Source organism: Melanerpes formicivorus, unplaced genomic scaffold, assembly GCF_026170545.1.
Source record: "Melanerpes formicivorus ecotype bairdi unplaced genomic scaffold, bMelFor1.0.p_v2 SCAF_34, whole genome shotgun sequence".
In the NCBI taxonomy this organism is placed as follows: Eukaryota; Metazoa; Chordata; class Aves; order Piciformes; family Picidae; genus Melanerpes; species Melanerpes formicivorus.
In genome coordinates, this window is record NW_027142386.1 from 5,140,423 (window position 1) to 5,163,414 (window position 22,992).

Below are 22,992 nucleotides of genomic sequence, written 5' to 3' on the forward strand. Positions count from 1 at the left end.
GATGACCTCCAGGGGTCCCTTCCAACCCTGCCATTGTGTGACTCTGTGATTAGTGCAAAAGGAGCAGGTGCAAGGCTCTGCCTTCTGGCTCTGGGACTTTCTTACTGCCATCTGCGGCTTGCTTTGCTCACTGGATGGCACAAAGATCCAGTTGATTACTCTGCTCTCAGTACCCCAGAGAACATCTGAAGGGGGCTAGAGGAAGGCTGGGGAGGGACTGTTCAGAAGGGGCTGTGGGGATAGGACAAGGGGCAGTGGTTTGAAGCTAGAGCAGGGCAGATTTGGGTTGGACATCAGGAGAAGCTCTGCACAGGGAGGCTGGGGAGACACTGGCACAGGCTGCACAGGGCTGGGGCTGAGGCTCCAGCCCTGAAGAGATTCAAGGTCAGACTCAATGTGGCCCTTGAGAAGCCTGCTCTGGTTGGAGATGTCCCTGCAGAGTGCAGGGGGGTTGGACAAGATCCTTTGGAGGGTTCCTTCCAACCTGATGCAATCTGCGAATCCCATACACAACTGTAGCTATAGGAATCCAAAAGGGAGAAGGAAAAGTTGGGTAGGTAGTGGCAGAGCTCTACAACCACCACTGCTCTGGGCTGAGATACAAAGCAGGGACTGATCCAGCCCTATCTCCTCCCCAGCCAGAGACACATGCTCTTCATTAATGGCCACATTGCATGACTGGAGCTTTGCAGAGGAAAATAAAAACAGTGAGCTCATCAGAGGAGGAAGAGCACGAGTGAAAGGGACTGCTGTAAATATTTACATCTTCAGGGCCTTTACTGTGAGTGGCATTTGCCCTTTCTGCATGGAAGCAGCCAAGCTGTTGCTGCTGGGCACGGGCAGCTTTCCTCTCCAGGCTCATTTTCAAGCCTCCACATCTGTGCCCCATGCCTGGGCAGCCTCTGCACCCAACACCCAGGCCTGAGAGGAGCTCAGGGCACTCAGTGCTACCTCCAGGGGCACTCAGCACCCTGACAGCATCGGCAAGCAAGGGCTGCCTCATCCAGAGGAGGCACTTTAAACCCCTGGAGCAAATCCATCCCTGGGGCAGTTTATAGGATCACAGAATTATGAGGGCTGGAAGGGACCTCAAGGCTCAGCCAGTTCCAGCCCCCCTGCCATGGGCAGGGACACCTCACACCACAGCAGGTTGCTCACAGCCACATCCAGCCTGGCCTTAAAAACCTCCAGAGGTGAGACTTCCACCACCTCCCTGGGCAGCCTGTGCCAGGCTCTCACCACCCTCCTGGGGAACAACTTCTTCCTGACACCCAATCTGAATCTCCCCACTTCCAGTTTTGCTCCATCCCCCCAGTTCTATCACTCCCTGAGACCCTGAAAAGTCCCTCCCCAGCTTTCTTGTAGCCCCCTTCAGATACTGCAGAGCCACAATGAGGTCTCCTGGGAGCCTTCTCTTCTCCAGCCTGCACAGCCCCAGCTCCCTCAGTCTGTCCTCACAGCAGAGCTGCAGTGCCAGGAGTGGTTGTGGGTTCAGTGGTGCTGCAGTGGCTCTGCACTGTGAGGCAGAGATCCTTGACGTGCCTGCAGGCCACTACTTTGCCTTTGGAAGGCTCTCTGTTGCTCTTGGAGGGGAGGGCTGTGCTCATAGCCAAGTGCCTGCAGAGCCCTAGATGCAAACTTTTTGCATGAAATAATAGCCTCACACCCACATAAACTGAAGCTGTTTCTATGGAGAAGATCCTGGAGCAGTCTAAAGCCTCACCCTGCTCTCTGGGTGAGAGCCCCAGAGGTGTGAGGCTTTTGCTAGAGGCTTGTAAAGCTCCTGGGGGTGAGCTCTGTTAGCCTGGCAAGGTGAAAAGCATTTTGTCCTGGGAGGGTGAGAGGGCAGAGCCTTCTGGAAGGCAGGCCAGGGCTGGCAGGCAGAGCCTGGCTGGGGGTTACTGCTGCTTTGCAGTGCCTCCAGAGCATTTCACTGCAGCTGGGTTTCACTTTCCAGGCTTTGCTCAGGCTCAGAGTTACTGGAGGCAGGATCTGCAGTGGGCAGCAGCAGGAGATGGTGATTTCAGCAGGGCTGTTCAGCTGAAGCAGGGGTTGCTGTCCTTCCCTGTGCCTCTTGCTGGGAGTGGGAGGCTGCAGAATCAAGGATCCATCACTTGGAATTTGCTGTTCCCTCACACAGAGCAGGGTTCACCTACTGAGCAATGCAGCCTGGAGCTGCAATCAGCATGGCAGGGCTCTGGGACACCTCCTGGGTCCCCTCTTCCTGGGTGACTGTGACACCTGGAGCCCCCAAGGCACCCTGCAGCCACAGCTTAGCCTGGAAGCAGCACAGCCATCTGCTTTCTGACCTGGAGAGCAGCCCTGAGCAGAAGGAGCTGGGAGTGCTGGTGGGCAGCAAGTTCTGCATGGGTCAGCAATGTGCCCTGGGGACCAAGAAGGTCAAGGGGGTCCTGGGGGGCATTCAGAAGAGTGTGGCCAGCAGATGCAGGGAGGTTCTCCTCTCCCTCTGTTCTGCCCTGGTGAGGCCACACCTCGAATAGTTCAGAAGGGACAGGGATCTGCTAGAGAGAGCCCAAGGGAGGGCTACTGAGGAGGATGCTGAAGGGACTGCAGCACTGCCTGGGGAGGAGAGGCTGAGAGCCTTGGGGGTGCTTAGTGTGGAGAGGAGAAGGCTGAGAGGGATCTGATCAATGTCTCTCAAGAGCTGAGGGCTGGGGGGCAGGAGGGAGGGGACAGGCTCTGCTCAGCTGCACCCTGGCACAGGCCAAGGGGCAAGGGATGGAAACTCCAGCACAGGAGGCTCCACCTCACCATGAGGAGGAACTTCTGCACTGTGAGGGTCCCAGAGGCCTGGAGCAGGCTGCCCAGAGAGGTTGTGGAGTCTCCTTCTCTGGAGCCTTTCCATCCCTGTCTGGATGCATTCCTGTGTGCCCTGTGCTGGATTCTGTGGTCCTGCTGTGGCAGGGGGTGGACTGGAAGTTCTCCAGAGGTTCCTTCCAACCCCTAACACCTGTGATCTGTGATCCTATGTGATCTGTGACCCTGAGCCTGTTAAAGTGACATTTGAATTGTGCTAAGGAACAAAGCATTAATTTTCTGTTCTCTTTCTCTCTGGTCCCTCTAGATCATCAAAGAGCCTCCCCCACCTCCTGCAGAAGAGAGTGAGGTGAGTAGCACTGGCAGCCTGATGGCCTTGTGCAGGACAAGGGTTTGCTCTCTCCTCACCACAGGCTGTGGTCTGCTGCACAGTGGAGTGCAGATACCTTAATCCTTTGTGCTCAGCTCTGGAGCCTTGAAGCCAGCCATGGTTCAGCCATTCCAGGGGAGGTTCAGCTGCTCTCTGCTCTGTGCATTTCCCTCACATCTACAGAGGCAGAAATGTGCTGCTTGGTCAAGAGCAACTGAAGGCAGCCCTTGATATCAATCCAGGCTGGGAGGTGATGATTGGGAGCAGCCCTGCAGAAAAGCACTTGGTGCTGCAATGGGCACTGGCAGCACAGAAGGCCAAGGGCAGCCTGGGCTGCATCCAAAGCAGTGTGGCCAGACCTGGAGAGAGAGGATCCTGCCCCTCTGCTCTGCTCTGGGGAGACCTCACCTGCAGGGCTGTGTCCAGCTGTGGCACCCCCAGCACAAGAGAGACCTGGAGCTGAAGGAGAGGGTCCAGAGGAGGTCACAAAGATTATCAGAGGGCTGCAGAACCTCTACTATGGGGACAGGCTGGGAGAGTTGGGGCTGTTCAGGCTGGAGAAGAGAAAACTCCAGGGAGAGCTTAGAGCTGCATTTCAATACCTGCAGGGGACCTATAGGCAGGCTGGGGAGGGACTGTTCAGAAGAGGTTGTGGTTTGAAACTGGAGCAGGGCAGAGTTAGGTTGGACATCAGGAGAAGCTCTGCACAGGGAGGCTGGGGAGACACTGGCACAGGCTGCCCAGGGCTGGGGCTGAGGCTCCATCCCTGGAGCCATTCAAGCTCAGCCTGGCTGTGTCCCTGGGCAGCCTGCTGCAGCTGGAGCTGTCCCTGCTGAGTGCAGGGAGTTGGAGAGGATGCCCTTGGAGGGTCCCTTCCAACCTGCTGCAATCTGTGACTCTGTGAATCTACCTGTGCAGAACCTACAGGGAGCAGGTAGGACAGGAGGGCAGAGGCAGACAACACTTCCACTTGGTCAGAACAGCACTGCAGGCTTCCAAAGCGTGTCAGCAGGACTTCATTAGCAGCCTCTGCCTGTGTCTTTCTGCCCCCAGCACAGCACAGGTCTCTCTTTGCTGTCACTGCTTGGCATGTGGCATCTCACTGCACATTCCCTGGGCTGTGTTCAGGGGGGAGTGATGTCAGTGGGAGCTCTTCCATTGACTCCTTGGGGTTTGGATCAGCTCCTCTGAGCTGTGCAGGGAAGAGAAGACTTAGATCTCTGCTCAGTGTAATTTGCATGGTCAGTTCACCTTGCTGTGTGCCCCTGGAGACAAATGCAGTGCCTGCTTCAGCTTGCAAGTGGAAGGGCTGGCTGAGGTGATCCTCTCCCTGCTCCCCGTAGCATCTGGCCCAGTGACTGTCACCCTCAGTCCTCTGCCACATCACAGAGATGGGATTCAGCCTATCTTCTGCTTGCACTGAGCACTGAGCAACAGTTCAGAGCAGCTGGAGCCAAATCCAGTGCTAGTATCTTCATCTTGGTGGCACTCCACCCCTTCAAAACAGGCCTGAAGCAAAACTCCAAGTCTGAACATTCCTGGACCCAAGGCAGATTTCCATCTGGATCCAGTGCACCCATGGCTCTCCATGTGGCCACCTGGCCTGTGCCCCTCTGGAGATCCTTCTGCTGGGGCTCTGTGCAAGGCCACGAGCTCTGCTCTCTTCTGTCCTCTGAATGAAGAGGCAAGGAGCCTCTGCTCAGTTGTGCATCACACATGGCTCCAAGCCAAGGCACTCAATTGCTGACAGTAATTAAAATACATCATCCTGGAATGCTGGCTCAGTGGCCAAGGACTGGAGGGCTGGGAGGGAAGGCCTCATGTGCAGGGAGCCTCTGCTCAGGGCTCTGTGTGCTGCAAAAGCAGAGCAGGTGCTGCAAAGGGAACTGCTTGCAGCAGACCAATTCTGGGCGCTCCAGGTGCAGTTTAGTGAAGCTGCTGTCAAATCAGAATCACACAACCAGAGAATCACAGAATGTGAGGGGCTGGAAGGGGCCCTGAAAGCTAAATCCAGTCCAACCCCCTGCCAGAGCAGGAGCACCCAGGGCAGCTCACACAGGAACACATCCAGGTGGGTCTTGAATATCTCCAGAGAGGAGACTCCACAACCCCCCTGGGCAGCCTGCTCCAGGGCTCTGTCACCCTCACAGGGAAAAAATCTTCCTCCTGTTTCCATGGCACTTCCTCTGCCTCAGCTTCCACCATTGCCATGGTCCTGTCATTGGGCATCACCCAGCAGAGCCTGGCTCCAGCCTCTGGGCACTCACCCTGCACAGCTCTATCACCAGCAATGAGGTCGCCTCTCAGGCTCCTCCTCTCCAAGCTACAGAGCCCTCAGCTCCCTCAGGCTCTCCTCCTAAGGAAGATCTTCCACTGCCTTCAACATCTTTGTGGCTCTGTGCTGGGCTCTTTCAAGCAATTCCTTAAAGTCCTTCTTGAACTGAGGGGCCCAGAACTGACCACAATATTCCAGATGCAGCCTCACCAGGGCAGAGTAGAGGGGGAGGAGAACCTCTCTGACCTACTCACTACAGACCTTCTAATCCACCCCAGGATGCCCTTGGCCTCCTTGGCCACCAGAGCACATTGCTGGCTCATGGTCAACCTCCTATCCACCAGTACCCCCAGGGTCCTTTTCCTCTTCACTGCTCTCCAGCAGAACCTATCCTGCTCCATGGGGTTGTTCCTTCCCAGGTGCAAGACTTTCCCCTTGCCCTTGCTGGATTTCCTTCCACTTCTCCCTGCCCAGCTCTCAGCCTGGCTAAGCCTGGCTGAAAGGCAGCACAGCCTGAGGGGTGTCAGCCACTGCTCCCAGATTGGTGTCCTCAGCAAACTTGCTGGCAGTGTCCTCTGTGCCCTCATCCAGGTCATCAATGAATATATTGAACAGCTCTGGTCCCAGCACTGACCCCTGAGGCACTCCCCTAGACACAGGCCTCCACCTAGAGCCCAGCCCATTGACCACAACTCTCTGACTTCTTTCCTTCAGCCAGTTCCCATCCACTTCACTGCCTGGTCATTCTGGTTCAGTTTTCTCTTGGCCCTGACCCTGACAGAGAGCAGCAATCTGTGCAGCTCTTTGGAGTCCTCAGCTCCTCTGTTTCACAGCTTTCCTTTAGCCATCTATTTGCCACTGGCTTTTTATCTTTCACCTGATCTTGTGGTGTGGAGAAGGTTGGGCAAGTCCTCTTTGGATGGAAGCAGAATGTTTGCTCCCAGCCTTGCTGCCTGTAGCTGACAGCTTTAAGTGCAGGTTTGTGCAGGCTGTGGCTGTACCCAGAGTGGGGCACTGCACAGCTGTGTTCACTCCTGCCTGTAGCTCACTGCTTCCTCATTAAATACAAGAGATCTGGACAACCTTTGACTGTTTGGGGACCCAGGGATGGGGGCTTTGCTTACAGCAAGGTGTCAGCATTGTAGGGAGGAGGCTGGTGCTGTATCACCTGGATGTGCACCAGAGCACAGCCCCTACACCCCCTACTGGGGGCAACATATCCCAGCATGGTTTGGGTTGGAAGGGACCTTCAAGATCATCTTCATCCCTGAAGGGTTTTAAGGCCAGGCTCTGAGCAATCTGCTCTAGTGTGAGGTGTCCCTGCCCATGGCAGGGGGGTTGGAACTGGCTGATCCTTGAGGTTCCTTCCAACCCTGACAACTCTGTGATTCTGTGATTGATGAAGTTCCCTAAAGTCTAGCAAAAGCTGGCAGGAGATCACCCAAATGTCCAGAGCATGCCCTTCCCTTGTCACTCAGAAGCCTGTTCCCAGGCTACTCTGTCAAGCCAAGCTCTACTCACCCCTGGCTTGGCACCAGAGGCAAGCCACCAACCAGCCTGTAATTGGATAATTCAGATGTCTGTTGTCATCTTACCCACACACACCAAAGCAAAGCCTCCCAAGTGAGTCCTGGGGAGAAAGGAGCATTCAGCAGCACAGTCAGGAGATGCTGAAGAAAATTCTCTCTGTCCTGAAAAGGAGGAACTTAGCACAGGGCAGCTGTTGAGCCACTGTCTGACACCACCTGTTCAGCTTGAGCCCTTTTGATCATAGACTCACAGCACGGGTTAAGCTGGGAGGGACCTTAAAGCTCATCCAGTTCCAACCTCCTGCCATGGGCAGGGACACCTCCCACCAGCACAGCTTGCTCAGGGCCTCATCCAGCCTGGCCTTCAACACCTCCAGGGAGGGGACACCCACAGCCTCCCCAGGCAACCTGTGCCACTCTCCCAACCTCGTTCCCAACAATGTCTTTCTCATCTCCAGTCTCAGTCTGCCCTCCTCCAGCTTCAATCCCTTGCCCCTCATGCTATCACTACAAACCCTTGTCAGAAGTCCCTCTCCAGCTCCCCCAAACCCCCCTCTGACCTGATCTCATTCTTCCACACCTGAGCCTTCCCAGGCCAGAGAATGGCTACAAGAGATTGATCTGCTTGGAGAGCTGCTTGCAGCCTCACTTGCTGGTTGTTATTAATCCTCTCCAAATTGTTTTCCCCTGCCTTCCTGAAAAGCCTTGCTGAGGAGATGGCAAAACAAGCTCCAGGGAAAGGATCTGATAGGAATTTTTCTGTAGACACCAAGGCAGGAAATGTGTTCTGTTATTGCTGAAGTTAAGCCAGCTGGCTGCGGTGTGCCAGCTCTTCTCCTTCCCCTTCACCCCCCTGTCGCAGTGAGTTGTGGAAAGAGGGGAGGAGGAGCAGAGGAACCTTTCAAGATGCAGGCAGTTTGAAGGATTTGGGGTGGTACCAAGAAGGTGTTGAACTTCTAGAGCCACATTTCATGTGAAATACCCAAGCAGGCCCAGCACAACAAGCTGAGTTGGTGTAGGGGCTGTGAAGGTTGGCTAAAGTCACATCCCAGCTGCAATGAGGCCTTGCAAGACCTTATTTCATCTCATTGCAGCTCAGTGTCTGAGCTGTGGAGTGGGAAGAACTCAGCAACCTTCCTTCTCCACCCTCATCAATGGAAGCTCTCTCTCAGCTGTGCAGATGCAGAGCTCTGCACCTCACAGAACCACAGCACATAAGGGGTTGGAAGGGACATTTGGAGGTCATCCAGCCCAACCCTCCTGCCAGAGCAGGATCACCCAGGGCAGGTCACACAGGAACACATCCAGATGGGTCTGGAATCTCTCCAGAGGAGACCTTATTGTGGGATAGGACTTGGAATCACAGAATTATTTGGGTTGGAAGGAACCTTGCAAGCTCATCCACTCCACCCCCCTGCAGCCAGCAGGGACAACCCCAACCAGAGCAGGTTGCTCAGAGCCCCAAACCTGACCTGCAGTGCTGCCAGGGATGGGGCAGCTCTCACCTCTCTGTGCAGCCTGGGCCAGGCTCTCCCCACCCTCAGGATCAAACATTTCTCCCTTTTCTCCACTCTCAATCTGCCTCTGTGAGTTCCAACCATCACCCCTTGGCCTGTCCCAGCAGGCCCTGCTAAGATTGTGCCTATCTTGCTGAGAAGCTGCATTAAGATCTCCCTGAAGCCTTCTCTTCTCCAAGCTGCCCCCAGCCTGGAGCCTTCACAAGGTTGTTGTGACCCAAGTGCAGGACCCAGCACTTGGCTCTGTTAAGCCTCATTCCACTGACCTCCAACAAGATTCATCCATTGCAGAGCCAACTGTGAAAATAATTATAAGGGCAGGGAGAGGGGTGAGTTGTCCAAACTCCCTTCATGTCAGGCCAATCTGAACTGGAATTCTTAGCCTAGTTCATTCAGAAGTCCCTGGTGGAGCCTGAGTTATCCTCATGTTACCCACAGATGAGGTTCCCTCAGGTCAGGGTCAGAGAACACAGAGCCTGGCATGGACTCGGAGATAAACACAGCTCTCTGTTTGCTGAAAGCAGGCAGTTGTGAATCTGGGTCTCTGACTGTCAAATGCAGCTCTGCCCAGCTCCCTCTTGCTCTTAAAAAGAAGCTCTAGCTCCATCTAAAGCAGATTTGGGGACTGGAAAGATGCCAAGTTCTGTACTGCTGAGTTTCCAGCATCCTTAAATGCACTTGGATTTTCTGGGGCTGTTTCTCCTGCTGCTGCTGGGTCAGAGCTGAAGGTCCTTGTGGAGCTCTTCCTCAGGCACAAACCTCAGTGGAGGTAAATGCAGGAAAGTGTGGGCAAAGCAGCCAGGCTGTGAGAATCATACCTGGATTGTTGGCTCAGGTCTTGTGAGTGGGGCAGCGAGCGAGGAGCTCTGAGACCACATCTGAGGTGGTCCTGCTGGACAGCAGCTCCATGGAGAAGGAACTTGGAGTGCTGGTGGGCAGCAAGTTCTGCATGAGACAGCAAAGTGCCCTTGGCACCAAGAGGGCCAACAGCATCCTGGGGTGTATCAAAATAAGTGTGGCCAGCAGGGCTGGGGAGGTTCTCCTGCCCCTCTGCTCTGCCCTGCTGAGGCCACACCTGGGATGCTGTGTCCCCAGTTCAAGAGGGAGAGGGAACGACTCGAGAGAGATTCCAGTGAAGGCTATGAGGATGATGAAGGGGATGGAACACCTCTCCTAGGAGGAAAGGCTGAGAGCCCTGGGGCTGTTTAGTCTTGAGAAGAGAAGGCTGAGAGGGGTGTGATCAATGTCTATCAATATCTGAGGGGTGGGGGACAAGAAAAGGTAGCCAGGCTCTGTGTCAGTGGTGTCCTGTGATAGAACCAGGAGCAATGGGCACAAACTGGGACCCAGGAGGTCCAACCTCAACGTGAGGAGAAACTTCTTTGGGTGCTAGAGGCCTGGGGCAGGCTGACCAGAGAGGTTGTGGAGTCTCCTTCTCTGGAGAGCTTCCAATCCCACCTGGATGTGTTCCTGTGTGACCTCCCCTAGGTGACCCTGCTTTGATAGGGGGGTTGGACTGGATGATCTCTGAAGGCCACTTCCAACCCCTACCATGCTGTGATTCTGTGATTTCCTTTACTGTCCTCTGTGTGTCATGTCTTGGGGGACAGGACTTGCTCCTTACCTGATGCACAAGCAAGCATCTGATAGTGCAGCTGACAAATGAGCATAAACCAGAAATGAAACCCTTCACATTCTGTGCTGCTGGCCATGGCCACGCTGACATGGATGTAAACTGCAGCACAGGAGGTTCCACCTCAACATGAGGAGGAGCTTCTTCTCTGTGAGGCTCACAGAGCCCTGGAGCAGGCTGCCCAGAGAGGTTGTGGAGTCTCCTTCTCTGGAGCCTGTCCAGCCCCATCTGGATGTGTTCCTGTGTGACCTGTGCTGGATTCTCTGCTCCTGCTCTGGCAGGGGGTTCTACTCTATGATCTTCAGAGGTCCCTTCCAACCCCTAACATCCTGTGAGCTGTGATCCTGGGATGGTGCTCCTCTGCCTTCTCCTTTCCCTGCTGCCTGCCCTTAACCCCAAGCCCCCTGGTGCTTCCCTTCAGCCCCTCACGTGTGCTGGGGGCGTTAGCCACGCGTGCAGGACATCACTGCTGGGTTGCTGCTGTTGTTGTTGTTATTTTTGCTCGGGTTGCAAAACCTCCCCTGCCCTTCCAAGCACGTAAACAGGCTCATCCCCAGCGAGCTTGTGACTCCTTTGTTTTTCAAGTGTCTGCCGTTGCCTTGCTCTGCTCTGCTCTCTCTGTTGTGCTGGCAGTGGAGGGCTCCTATCAGAGGCTGCAGTGACTTGCAGGGCTTTTAAGAGCTTGTGGGGAAGATTTCCTAAGCCCTGGTATTTCCTGTTGTGAGAAGTCCAGTCTGTGCTAAACTGAAGGCAGAGAGAAAGAGAATTGCTGAAGGAAAATATTTAGATGGCTTTGGTTCCAATATTTCTTTCTTTTTCTTTTTTAAAGTCCTCATGGAAAACTTCATGCAGAGAGATTAAGGTCTTGGGTTGCAGCAAAGAGCCTCAGCAGCTCTTACCCAGAGCTAGGGAAAGAGGTCTGCTAGGAAGGAAAGGAACCTTTTGTTTGCCCAGAGGAGAGAGACTTGGAGGTGCTGGGGGAGGAGAAGCTCACCAGGAGCTCTCAGTGTGCACTTGCAGCCCACAAAGCCAATCAGAGCCTGGGCTGCAGCAGGAGAAGTGTGGCCAGCAGGGCAAGGGAGGTGATTCTCCCCCTCTGCTCAGCTCTGGGGAGACCCCACCTGGAGTCCTGCCTCCAGTTCTGGAGCCCCTATTACAAGAGGGATCTGGAGGTGCTGGAAGGTGTCCAGAGAAGGGCCAGGAGGATGAGCAGAGGGCTGGAGTACCTCTCCTATGAGGACAGACTGAGGGAGTTGGGGCTGTTCAGTCTGGAGAAGAGAAGGCTCTGAGGTGACCTCATTGTGGCCTTCCAGTATCTGAAGGGGGCTCCAGGAAGGCTGGGGAGGGACTGCTCAGGATCTCAGGTAGTGATAGGACTAGGGGGAATGGAATGAAGCTGGAGGTGGGGAGATTCAGGCTGGAGGTGAGGAGGAAGTTCTTCCCCATGAGTGGTGAAGACCTGGCGTGGGTTGTCCAGGGAGGTGGTTGGGGCCCTGTCCCTGGAGGTGTTTAAGCCCAGGCTGGATGAGGCTGTGGCCAGGCTGATCTAGTGTGGGGTGTCCCTGCCCATGGCAGGGGGGTTGGAACTGGATGAGCCTTGTGGTCCCTTCCAACCCTGCCTGATTCTATGGTACTACTATGATACTCTGATACTCTTACCCAGAGCTAGGGAAAGAGGTCTGCTAGGAAGGAGAGAAACCTTCCATTTGTGAATCTTCCTTCAGATCAGGACCAGTTTTGCAGGTGAAATTAGAATCATTGAATTGTTAGGGCTAGAAGGGACCTCAAGGCTCAGCCAGTTCCAACCCCCCTGCCATGGGCAGGGACACCTCACACCACAGCAGGTTGCTCACAGCCACATCCAGCCTGGCTGCAAACACCTCCAGGCAGGAGGCTTCCACCACCTCCCTGGGCAGCCTGTGCCAGGCTCTCACCACCCTCCTGGGGAACAACTTCTTCCTCACATCCAATCTCAATCTCCCCACTTCTAGTTTTGCTCCATCCCCTTCAGTCCTATCACTCCCTGACACCCTCAAAAGTCCCTCCCCAGCTTTCTTGTAGCCCCCTTCAGATACTGGAAGACCACAATTAGTTCTCCTGGGAGTCTTCTCTTCTCCAGACTGAACAGCCCCAACTCCCTCAGTCTGTAGTTAAAAAACCCCAGCCAAACACACACACACCCCCTCACACCCCCCCAAACCCCACAGCCATGCTTTGGTGTGACAAGCAGAGCATGGCTTGGATTTCTTTTTTCTATCCCCCCACCCCCAGCCTGATTTTCAATTTTCCTGGTGGGGAGTTCAGTTTCAAAGTATTTTTGGTTCCTGTTTTTTTCTCCCTCCAGCTCCAAAGTTTTTGGCATTCTGCCAAATCCCTGTGAAAAATTAAAGAAAGGAGGGGAAAAGGGGAGGGGGAAACAGAGAGAGAGGGGAGGACAAAATTTCATTTCTCTCCTCACATTTTTGCCCAGGAAATACTTCACGTTTTTGATGAACTCTGCTGTGCTGCTTGGCCAGCTCACAGCCTGCAGAAATTAAAGGGGAAGGCACCAGAGAAACTGCCTCCAGTTCTGCTGTACCCAGCAGGAGAAGGACCCAGAGCTGTGGAGTGAGCCCAGAGGAGGCCACAAAGATGCTCCAAGGGCTGGAGCAGCTCTGCTGGGAGCACAGGCTGAGGGAGCTGGGGCTGTGCAGCCTGGAGAAGGCTCCAGGGGGACCTCAGAGCTGCCTGCCAGGAGCTGAAGGGATCCTGCAGGAAGGCTGCAGAGAGACTTTTGCTGAGGGTGTCTAGAGCCAGGCCAAGGGGGAATGGTTTGAAGCTGAGGCAGAGCAGGGTTAGAGTGGAGCTGAGGAAGAAGCTCTTCAGTGTGAGGGTGGTGAGAGCCTGACCCAGGCTGCCCAGGGAGGCTGTGGCTGCCTCCTGCCTGGGGGTGTTGAAGGCCAGGCTGGATGAGGCCTTGAGCAGCTGAGTGCAGTTGAGAGGTGTCCCTGCCCATGGCAAGGGGGTGGAGGAGATGATCTCTGAGGTCCCTTCCAACCTGAGCCATTCCAGGATTCTCTGAACACACCCACAGGGATGCCCCTCCTTGAGAATCAAGGTTTGTCTTCCAGGAGGACAACAAGGAGGAGAAAAAGGAGGAGAGGCTTGGCCACTGCTTCCTGCACCAGGCTGAGTGTAGTTGAGAGGTGTCCCTGCCCGTGGCTCTGAGGTCCCTTCCAACCTGAGCCATTCCAGATGGGTCAGAGCAGATGTGGAGTGGTGACACAGTGCAGCAAAGAGAATCTCTAGAATGCCCTCACAGGAACTTTGCCTGGGGGCATTTTAACTGCTTTTCAGGAGACTTTGTCCCTGTGGCTGTATCTGAGCATCAGCACCAGGTCCAGGCTGCTGAACACATTTAGCTGTGTATGGAATGTGCCTTAGGTTCCTGCCTGCAGTATGTAAGGGTGGAACACACCCAACTCTGTAGAGAGTTTTCAGTCTCATTTTTCACACAGGGCCTGGCTTTCTGCTGGCTTAAGGCCATGAAAATCACTAAGGCCACCTGGACTTCCATGGGCAGACTCCCTAGCCCAGGCAGGAGTTCATTAGGAAAGCTAATTCCAGCCTTGTAACTTTTCCACTGGACTTTTCCATCTCATTACACTTGGCCAGCTTGTCTCAACCAAACCTCATCTCCATCCTGGGCATTCACTCTGGGGGTGGTTTCCAGATGTAGTCCAAATTTGCCTTCACTCAGGAGGAAATTTGATTCTCTTGCTTTCTGCTTTCCACCCCATGCTGTCAGATCTGAACTACAATATCATAGAATGGAGGGGTTGGAAGGGACCTTCAGAGATCATCCAGTCCAGGGATCACCCAGGGCAGGTCACAGAGGAATGCAGCCAGATGGGGTTTGAAAGTCTCCACAGAAGAAGACTCCACAACCTCCCTGGGCAGCCTGCTCCAGGCCTCACACCAAAGAAGCCTCTCCTCACCTTGAGGTTCCAGTTCGTGTCCATTGCCTCTTGTTCTGTCACAGGACACCACTGAAAAGAGCCTGGGCCCTTCTTCTGGCCCCCCACCCTTGAGACACTTGTACCCATTGATCAGATCCTCTCTTATGATGATTTACCTGGGCCCTGGAGGATTCCTCCAGCACAGGGGAGTCTGGGAACCCTTCTCAGAGCAGCACTGTTCTCTCCCTAACCACAGGCATAGGTGAAGGGATGGCAAAGAGGTAGGTCCCTGCTCCCAGCACTCATGACTAGCGCATCAGCCAGACTGGCAGCCAAAGACCCCAGCTCCTGTGATATGTGGTGGCTGCTTCAGTGATTTTGCAACTTGGAAACAATTTCTTTCCTTGAATCTAAAGATGATGAAAGACAGAGTGGCCTCCTTTCCACCTCAGTCACAGTATCACTGCACCACAGAACATTAGAGGTTGGAAGGGATCTCCAGAGGTCCTCCAGTCCAACCCCCTGCCAGAGCAGGGTCACCCAGGGTAGTCTGCACAGGAACATATCCAGGTGGGTTTGGAAAGTCTCCAGAGCAGGAGACTCCACAACCTCTCTGGGCAGCCTGCTCCAGGCCTCCAGCACCCTCACACCAGAGAAGTGTCTCCTCATGGTGAGGTGGAACCTTCTCTCTTCACATTTGTACCCATTTCCCTTGTCTTATTACTTATGCACCACCCAAAAGAGCTTGCCCCCCCCCCCTCCTGACCCCCACCCCTCAGCTATTGATACATGGTCATGCTTTCTAACAGTGCACCCTCTTCCTTCTGTTCCCTAGGAGGAAGATGATGATGGCCTTCCAAAGAAGAAGTGGCCAACAGTGGATGCCTCTTACTATGGTGGAAGAGGAGTTGGAGGCATCAAACGAATGGAGGTAATTGGATACCAGTCAGGTATCAGAACATCTGATTTAGGGAGTGGGCCATGGCATCCCCCTGCAGTTCAGCCAGAGACAGACTCAGGAGGCTGACACAAACTTCTTTAAGACTGCTTGGTACCTCTAGGCCCAGGTGACATTTATAGAGCAGTATCTGCCAGCCAAGCAGAGGCTCCTGGCATTTGGGACCATCTTTTCCCTTTGGTGCAGTGAAGTCCTGGTCCATGCCTGGGTACAGGGCAGTGTTGCCAGACAAATCACAAAGAAATCTCTGTAGTTTTCCTGGACACCTTCTCCACTCTGACATTTCTCATAAATCACAAAGAAGGAGAGGCTCAAAGCTTTGGCTCTAGCCTAGAAACACAACACAGCCTGTGGCTGGTACCACTCTTCACCTTGGATTTGGACACTGAGAGAATGATAGACTGGGTTGGGCTGGAAGGAAACTTCAGGATCACCCTCTTCCAACCCCCTGCCATGGGCAGGGACACCTCCACCAGCACAGCTTGCTCCAGGCCTCATCCAGCCTAGCACTGAACACCTCCAGGGGGGAGGCAGCCACAGCCTCCCTGGGCAGCCTGTGCCAGGCTCTCCCCACCCTCACTCTCAACAATTTCTTCCTCATCTCCAATCTCAGTCTCCCCTCTCCCAGCTCAAAGCCATTGTCCCTCATTCTGGCATTCCCAGCCCTTGTCCCAAGTCCCTCCCCAGCTCTCCTGGAGCCCCTCAGGTCCTGGAGCACAGAGCCGGTCACCATGGCAGGGGTGCAGGTCCCTGCGGCAGCTTCCCCTCTAACAGGCCCTGATGCTGTCTCTGCAGGTGCGCTGGGGAGAAAAGGGCTCCACAGAGGAAGGAGCCAAGTTAGAGAAAGCCAAGAATGCCAGGGTGAAGATGCCAGAGCAGGAGTACGAGTTCCCTGAGCCCAGGAACCTCGCCAGCAACATGCGCAGGCCTTCCTCTCCGCGCAAGTGGTACTCCCCGATCAAGGTAAGCCCAGCACAGCTCTGTGCTGCTCGGGACGTGGCCAGGAGGTCTCTGTCAGCTGTTTCCACATCCACTGTCCATGAACCTGGGATCTCAAGGTCTTGCTAGAGCAGCTGTGCATGAGGGAGTCCCCCTGAGCATGTGCCTAGGGTGGTGCTGTAGGAAGGAGCCACACAGGGCAGTGGGAATTTCATGGGTTCATAGAATGGGTTGGGCTGGAAGGGTCCTTAAAGACGATCCAGTTCCAACCCCCATGCCACCTCCCACCAGCCTAGGTTGCTCAAGGCCTCATCCAACCTGGCCTTGAACTTTTCCAGCAGATTGGATGGGTTTTGGGGTTGCTTTGCTTGGTTAGATCAAACAGGATCCTGATGTGCTGCAGTGGCAGCTCCTGGCAAGGGCTTCCAGACTCAGCTGTGCTGCCTGTAGTGCACACTGCATCCTCCCTGAGGGGCAGGGGTAAAGAGCATCCTCTTTCCTTAGGAAGAGAGGAGACAACAGGAAGAAAATTGCTGCTAAATGTCATCGTGGAGGTTTGCCCTCAGCAGATCGAGGCCTGTGGCATGGCAGAGGGGTGGCTGCTGGCAGGCACGGGGCGGAGGCCAGGCTTGCCACAGCACAGTGTGCTCCCCTGGAGAGCAGAGAGTGTCCTGCAAGAGCTGCTTGGATGAACTTCAGTGCCTCAGGCTGAGTGCAGGTCAAATCCATGCTGATATCAGGTCACAGGCAATGCCAAGCTGCACAGCAGTCACCCATGGGAACTGGGAAGAATCCTTCACTGCCATCTGTGCCGAGGGCAGGGAGCTGCTCTCTGGTTTTGTCTTCACTCAGACAAATGGTTGGAAGCAAGCAAGGAACTGAGCAGTTCACTGAAGCAGAGCTCTTCATTGCACATGGAGATGATTCTTGTGGATTAAAAGAAACTAACCACACAAAAGAGAGATTAGCTGCATCATCCAGGGCCTGGTTTGAGGCAGTTAATGGAGTCATAGAATCACAGAATTGTCAGGGCTGGAAGGGACCTCAAGGCGCAGCCAGTTCCAACCCCCCTGCCATGGGCAGGGACACCTCACACCACAGCAGGTTGCTCACAGCCACATCCAGCCTGGCTGCAAACACCTCCAGGCAGGAGGCTTCTACCACCTCCCTGGGCAACCTGTGCCAGGCTCTCACCACCCTCCTGGGGAACAACTTCTTCCTCACATCCAATCTGAATCTCCCCACTTCTAGTTTTGCTCCATCCTCCCCCCGACCCCAGTCCCTGACACCCTCAAAAGTCACTCCCCAGCTTTCTTGTAGCCCCCTTGAGATACTGGAAGGCCACCAGAAGGTCTCCTGGAAACCTTCTCCTCTCCAGACTTCACAACTCCAACTCTCTCAGTCTGTCTCCAGAGCAGAGCAGCTCCAGCCCTCTGCTCATCCTCGTGGCCCTTCTCTGGACACCTTCCAGCATGTCTTTGCATTCAGGACAAAGGAAAGTGTCCTCAGCAAAGGAGAACAGCTCAACTTCTTTAAAACTAAAACTCCTCTGATGAAATGAAAAAAAATCCCCCAGTCCTATTTCTCAGGTTTAGCCCTTTGGGAGATGCTAATATCCTTCCCCTTCCCTTTTCAGTCTGGGGCTATTGGCAGTGCAGTTCCCAGTCTCAGAACAGACTGAAAAGGCTCAATTCATACCCACATGAAGCCCTGCACCACTGGAGCTTGGATCTTCCTTTCAGGAGTGGGGTTATGGTCTTTTTAATTTATTTGCCTGTGGCCTGCAAAGAGGGGCTCTGTGACACAGGTAGGAAACCCAGAGATCACCTTACACTTTATGCTGGCAAATGAGGAAGTGCCTCACTGCTGCAAAATGGAGTTTGTTCTGGTTTCTTCCTCCTCAGCAGCAGCCCAGCAGTCCAGGTCCCTTATTCAGGTCACTGCAGAGCAGATATACACAGGGTAGATCTGGCTGGAAGAGACCTCCAAGCTCATCCACTCCAACCCTCCACCCAGCACTGCAGGGTCACCACTAAACCATGTCCCTAAGCACCAGGTACAGACATTGCAGGGACACCCCCAGGGATGGTGACTCCAGCACTGCCCTGGGCAGAGCATTCCAGTGTCTCAGTCCAATGTCCAGTTCTTCCTGTGAAGAAATATTTCCTGAGATCCAGCCTTGAGCCTCCCCTGGTGCAGCTTGGAAGCATTTCCTCTGCTCCTGTTGTTTGTCACAGAATGAATCACAGAAACGTTCAGGTTGGAAAAGACCCTCAGGATCAACCAATAACCCTTCTCTACAAGGTCACCAAGGAGAAGAGGCTCCAACCTCCTTTCAGGGAGTTGTAGAGAGTGATGAGGTCTTCCCTCAGATTCCTCTCCTCCGGCTCCCCCAGCCCTTCCTCACAGGCCACGTCCTTCATGCCCTTCACACAGCACAAGGTACCCCTGGCTCTCCCTGCCCTGTCTCATTCCTGCTCAGCTGCCAGCAGTGCCCACAGGAATCTGGACAAGTCATCCCCTTTGGCTTTCCTCAGGCAGTGATGGTGCAGCTGGTTCCCATCCAGGGGTGGGAATGGAGAGGAGGCTCAGGGGAGCAGCAGAGCCTTCCGGAGGATGCGGCAATGTGAGCCTGCTCGGGAATGTGCTCCAGGGCCTCTTCTCTGCTCCCCCTTCAAATTACCATCTAATAAACACAGCCTGCCAGCAGGCCTTGGCAAGGGGGTCCTGATGGCTTCAGCAGGTGATGATGGAGCTCATTCACCCCTGCAGAGGCACAGGTTGGAGTCTCAATTACAGGAAGGATCTGGAGGTGCTGGAAGGTGTCCAGAGAAGGGCCATGAGGAGGAGCAGAGGGCTGGAGCTGCTCTGCTGTGAGGACAGACTGAGAGAGTTGGGGTTGTGCAGGCTGGAGAGGAGAAGGCTCCCAGGAGACCTTCTTGTGGCCTTCCAGTATCTGCAGGGGGCTACAGGAATTCTGGAGAGGGACTTCCTAGTGTGTCAGGGAGTGATAGGGCTGAGGGGGATGGAGCAAAACTAGAAGTGGGGAGATTCAGATTGGATGTTAGGAAGAAGTTCTTCCCCAGGAGGGTGGTGAGAGCCTGGCACAGGCTGCCCAGGGAGGTGGTGGAAGCCTCATGCCTGGAGGTGTTTGCAGCCAGGCAGGATGCGGCTGTGAGCAACCTGCTGTGGTGTGAGGTGTCCCTGCCCATGGCAGGGGGTTGGAACTGGCTGAGCCTTGAGGTTCCTTCCAGCCCTGACAATTCTGTGATTCTATGATTCAACTGTTTCCAGCTTGGAGTGGGGACTGCAGTGAGCAGCATCCCATAGAGCTGGTCCTTTGCTCCAGCACACACTGCATTGCCATTCTGCATGGTGCAAAGCATTTGTACAACACACTGATCCCATCTGGGAGGCTTTCCCTCCTGCTGTGTGCTGGTGGAAATGACCTCATCCATCTGAGGGACACAGCTCAGTTGCTCTCTGCATATTGCAGTCATAAGGGTTGAGAGCACACAAAGCTGCACTCTAACCACTGGGAGGCTGACAGAAACACAGATTTTAGCACAAAGAGCCCTGAATATATTCTCAGGCAGCTGGAATCCATGTGGGTACAACTACTTGAGATCATTAGTTGCGAGCTGGGTCCATTCCCACAGCAGACAGTGCTGAGTTTCAGCAGTTCATGCAGCTGGATTTCAGCCTCAGGAGACTTGCAGTTCATTTGCAGAGTTTATTCTGCATGGTAGGAAATCAGTTCTGAACAGAGGAATCATGTCTGCTGCAGATCTGTGTCCCAGCTGGAAACTCTCCAAAGCTCAGGAGAAGCTTGGAGAGAAGATTCAATGTGTGTTGGGTTCAGGTTCAGTCCTGACTCTGACTAGGAGCAGCTTTGGCTCCAGGACAGCCAGAATTCAGTTACAAAGGGGCCCACAAACATAATATTTAGCAACCTGAGCCCATTTGTGGATAGGAATTCACCTCATGATGAATTGCCACCACACCCTTTACTGAGCTGCACCCAGAAAGCCAGAGCACACTTTGGGATAACTGCAGCCAGCACTTCTGGCCTGCATCAGGAACAGTGTGGTCAGCAGGAGCAGGGAAGTCATTGTGCCCTGTGCTCAGCACTGGTTAGGCCACACCTTGAGTCCTGTGTCCAGTTCTGGGCCCCTCAGTTTAAGAAGGACATTGAGAGACTTGAAGGTGTCCAGAGAAGGGCAACAAGGCTGGGGAGGGGTCTGGAGCACAGCCCTGTGAGGAGAGGCTGAGGGAGCTGGGGTTGCTTAGCCTGGAGAAGAGGAGGCTCAGGGGAGACCTCATTGCCCTCTACAACTACCTGAAGGGAGGTTGTAGCCAGGTGGGGGTTGGTCTCTTCTCCCAGGCAACCAGCACCAGAACAGGAGGACACAGCCTCAAGCTGTGCCAGGGGAAGTTTAGGCTGGAGGTGAGGAGAAAGTTCTTCCCAGAGAGAGCGGCTAGCCATTGGAATGTGCTGCCCAGTGAGGTGGTGGAGTCCCCATCCCTGGAGGTGTTCAAGAGGGGATTGGATGTGGCACTTGGTGCCATGGTTTAGTCATGAGGTCTGTGGTGCCAGGTTGGACTTGATGATCTTTGAGGTCTCTTCCAACCTTGGTGATTCTGTGATACTGTGATACTGTGTGGTCATAGGCTTGGGTTAGCTTTCAGTGTCCAGGCTTTAAGAACACCTGAGGATGGCTCCAAAGGGGTTTGTTGCCCTTAGTTTGGAGGGTCAGCTTTGTGGCAAAAGGGCACTGTTAAAAACACCAGTGGGAAGTATTGGTTTAACTGAAATCCTGCAGTATCCTTCCTGCTCCTCACACTTTGATGATCTTTGAGGTCTCTTCCAACCTTGGTGATTCTGTGAGACTGTGATACTTTCCCAAGTGCAATCAGGAGCCACTCAGCATCATTCCTCTGGAGCAAGGCTCTCCCTGTGCACCAAGGAAATGTCAAAACTGGCCAAAAATAAAAGACTTTAAAAAACCAGAAATGGCCCCAAACTCCTCAGCACTCCTGGCAGCAGCTCTTGTCCTGAAGGTGTGAGCACAGCAATAGGGATTCACATCATGTTCTGCAGGGAAGCTGTCACCAAGTGCTGCAGGCAGAGGCACAGAGGCTTCTACTGCTTCCCAGGGGGGGATATTTCACAGCTTGCCAGGTCTCACCCATAGCAAATGTCTCCTGATAAATGTCTCCTTACATCTTCTCCCCCTCCCATGCTCCCAGTGATCTCAGCTCCACTGCTTACAGCAGCTGTAGAATCTCTGCTCAGTCCCCCAGCACCTCTTTGGAAGGTGGACAAATGTGCATGAGGCAAGCTGCTCAGCAAAATCATGGCTAAAGGAGGAGAGCAAGGAATTAAATCCCAGGAACAGCAAACCAAGGTAGCATGAATCTGACTGAGAGCCAGGAGATTCACATTTTGGGGCCAAGAGCAGCAGGAGTGCCAGCCTTTACTTAGCACACTCTGCCCTGTGCCAGCTTATCTGATGGGGTTTCTCTTCCCTCTCTTTGTTACTCTTCCCAGCCTAACAAGGAAGAGGAACAAAGAGGGGCAAAAGGAAAGCAAACTGCTCACACAAAGGATTGGATAGGGTTGGGAAGTTTTAAAGGAAAGGCAATTCACAGCTATATACAACAGCACAAAGCATATAAAATACAGCAAAATCCATAGCCTGGCTCTAGCTCATTAGAATAGAATAGAATAGAATAGAATAGAATAGAATAGAATAGAATAGAATAGAATAGAATAGAATAGAATAGAATAGAATAGAATAGAATAGAATAGAATAGAATAGAATAGAATAGAATAGAATAGAATAGAATAGAATAGGACTAGACCAAACCAGGTTGGAGAGACCTTCAAGATCATCATGTCCAAGCTATCATCCAACACCACCCAACCAACTAAACCATGCAACCAAGAGCCAAACACAAACCTCTCTCTCAACCAGGGCAACAAACCCAAGCCTTCATGCCCCTCCCTCCACCCCCAGGCCTCTCTCTCCTCCATACCAACACCATTGTGACATAGCACAAATTCATCTTGGCAACTCCAGGCCCCAGTTAGGCAGCTCCAGGCCCAACTGGCAGCATTGCCAAGGCCAACGCCAGGCTTCACTCCCCCACCAGGAGAGATAAGATCCTGTGTGTCCTTCCCAGGAGGAGAGAGGGAGGGGAAAACACTTGTTCTTTTGCAGCCAGTTTTGCAGGGATGCAGGACTTATAGAATAGAATAAACCAGGTTGGAAGAGACCTTCAAGACCATCGTGTCCAACCTATCAACCAATCCAACCCACCTAGTCAACTAACCCATGGCACCAAGCACCCCATCAAGTCTCCAATTCTCCCATTCTTATGGGAATGAAAGACAACAGGTTAGACTTTTCTGGTCCACCTCCTGGAGCTCTCTAACCCCTCTGGAGGTCTGTGACTTCGTGGTTCTTCCAGGCACCCATGGCCTCAGAGTGCCACATCTATGAGGTAGGAAGGCAGCTCAGCTTGGAGGAACTGCTTTGGGGAATGTTCCAGAGACTTATTTGCTACCAAATGTGGCTACTGACCCTTACCAGCTTGTGGTTATTACTGTTGTTCTTATCCTTACTTGCTGCTGCCTAGCTGGATGCCAACGGGATTATCCTGCTTTTAAACAATCATTTCAGCAGTGCCAATAGCCCAAGCAGAATGCCAAGTCTGAAAAGCTCTTCAGGGACTTGCCAAGCCCTCAGTTCATCTGACAGAGGGAGGAGCAGCAGCACAAAACATAGATGCAAGGGAAGGATTGCAAAGGACCAGGCCTTTGCCTTTCATTTGACTCAGGCCATGCTCCCTGCTGCAGCCAGCCAGACCTTGTGCTCTCTGCTTTGGTCAGGAGCTCACCTCCTACCTCTGTTCCTGACCTCTGCTTTTATCTACCTGTCCACTTCTTCTGTCTCCTTCCTCCTCAGACTATTTATAGCACTTGTTTGACTTCAAAATGTCTCTAAGAATCAACACAGAAAGAAAGCACAAGGCAAGGCTGGGCTCACTCT

General features: G+C 53.7%; 1 protein-coding gene across 1 annotated transcript in view; it reads left to right on the forward strand.

Moving 5' to 3' along the window:
- ANTXR1 (ANTXR cell adhesion molecule 1) overlaps positions 1–22,992 on the forward strand; it is a 126,319-nt gene that overhangs the window by 82,997 nt on the left and 20,330 nt on the right. The window contains exons 14-16 of the mRNA XM_068156574.1: positions 3,086–3,127; positions 14,876–14,971; positions 15,794–15,961. Of these exons, the coding sequence (XP_068012675.1) occupies positions 3,086–3,127; positions 14,876–14,971; positions 15,794–15,961 (306 nt within the window). The remainder of the gene's footprint in view (positions 1–3,085; positions 3,128–14,875; positions 14,972–15,793; positions 15,962–22,992) is intronic.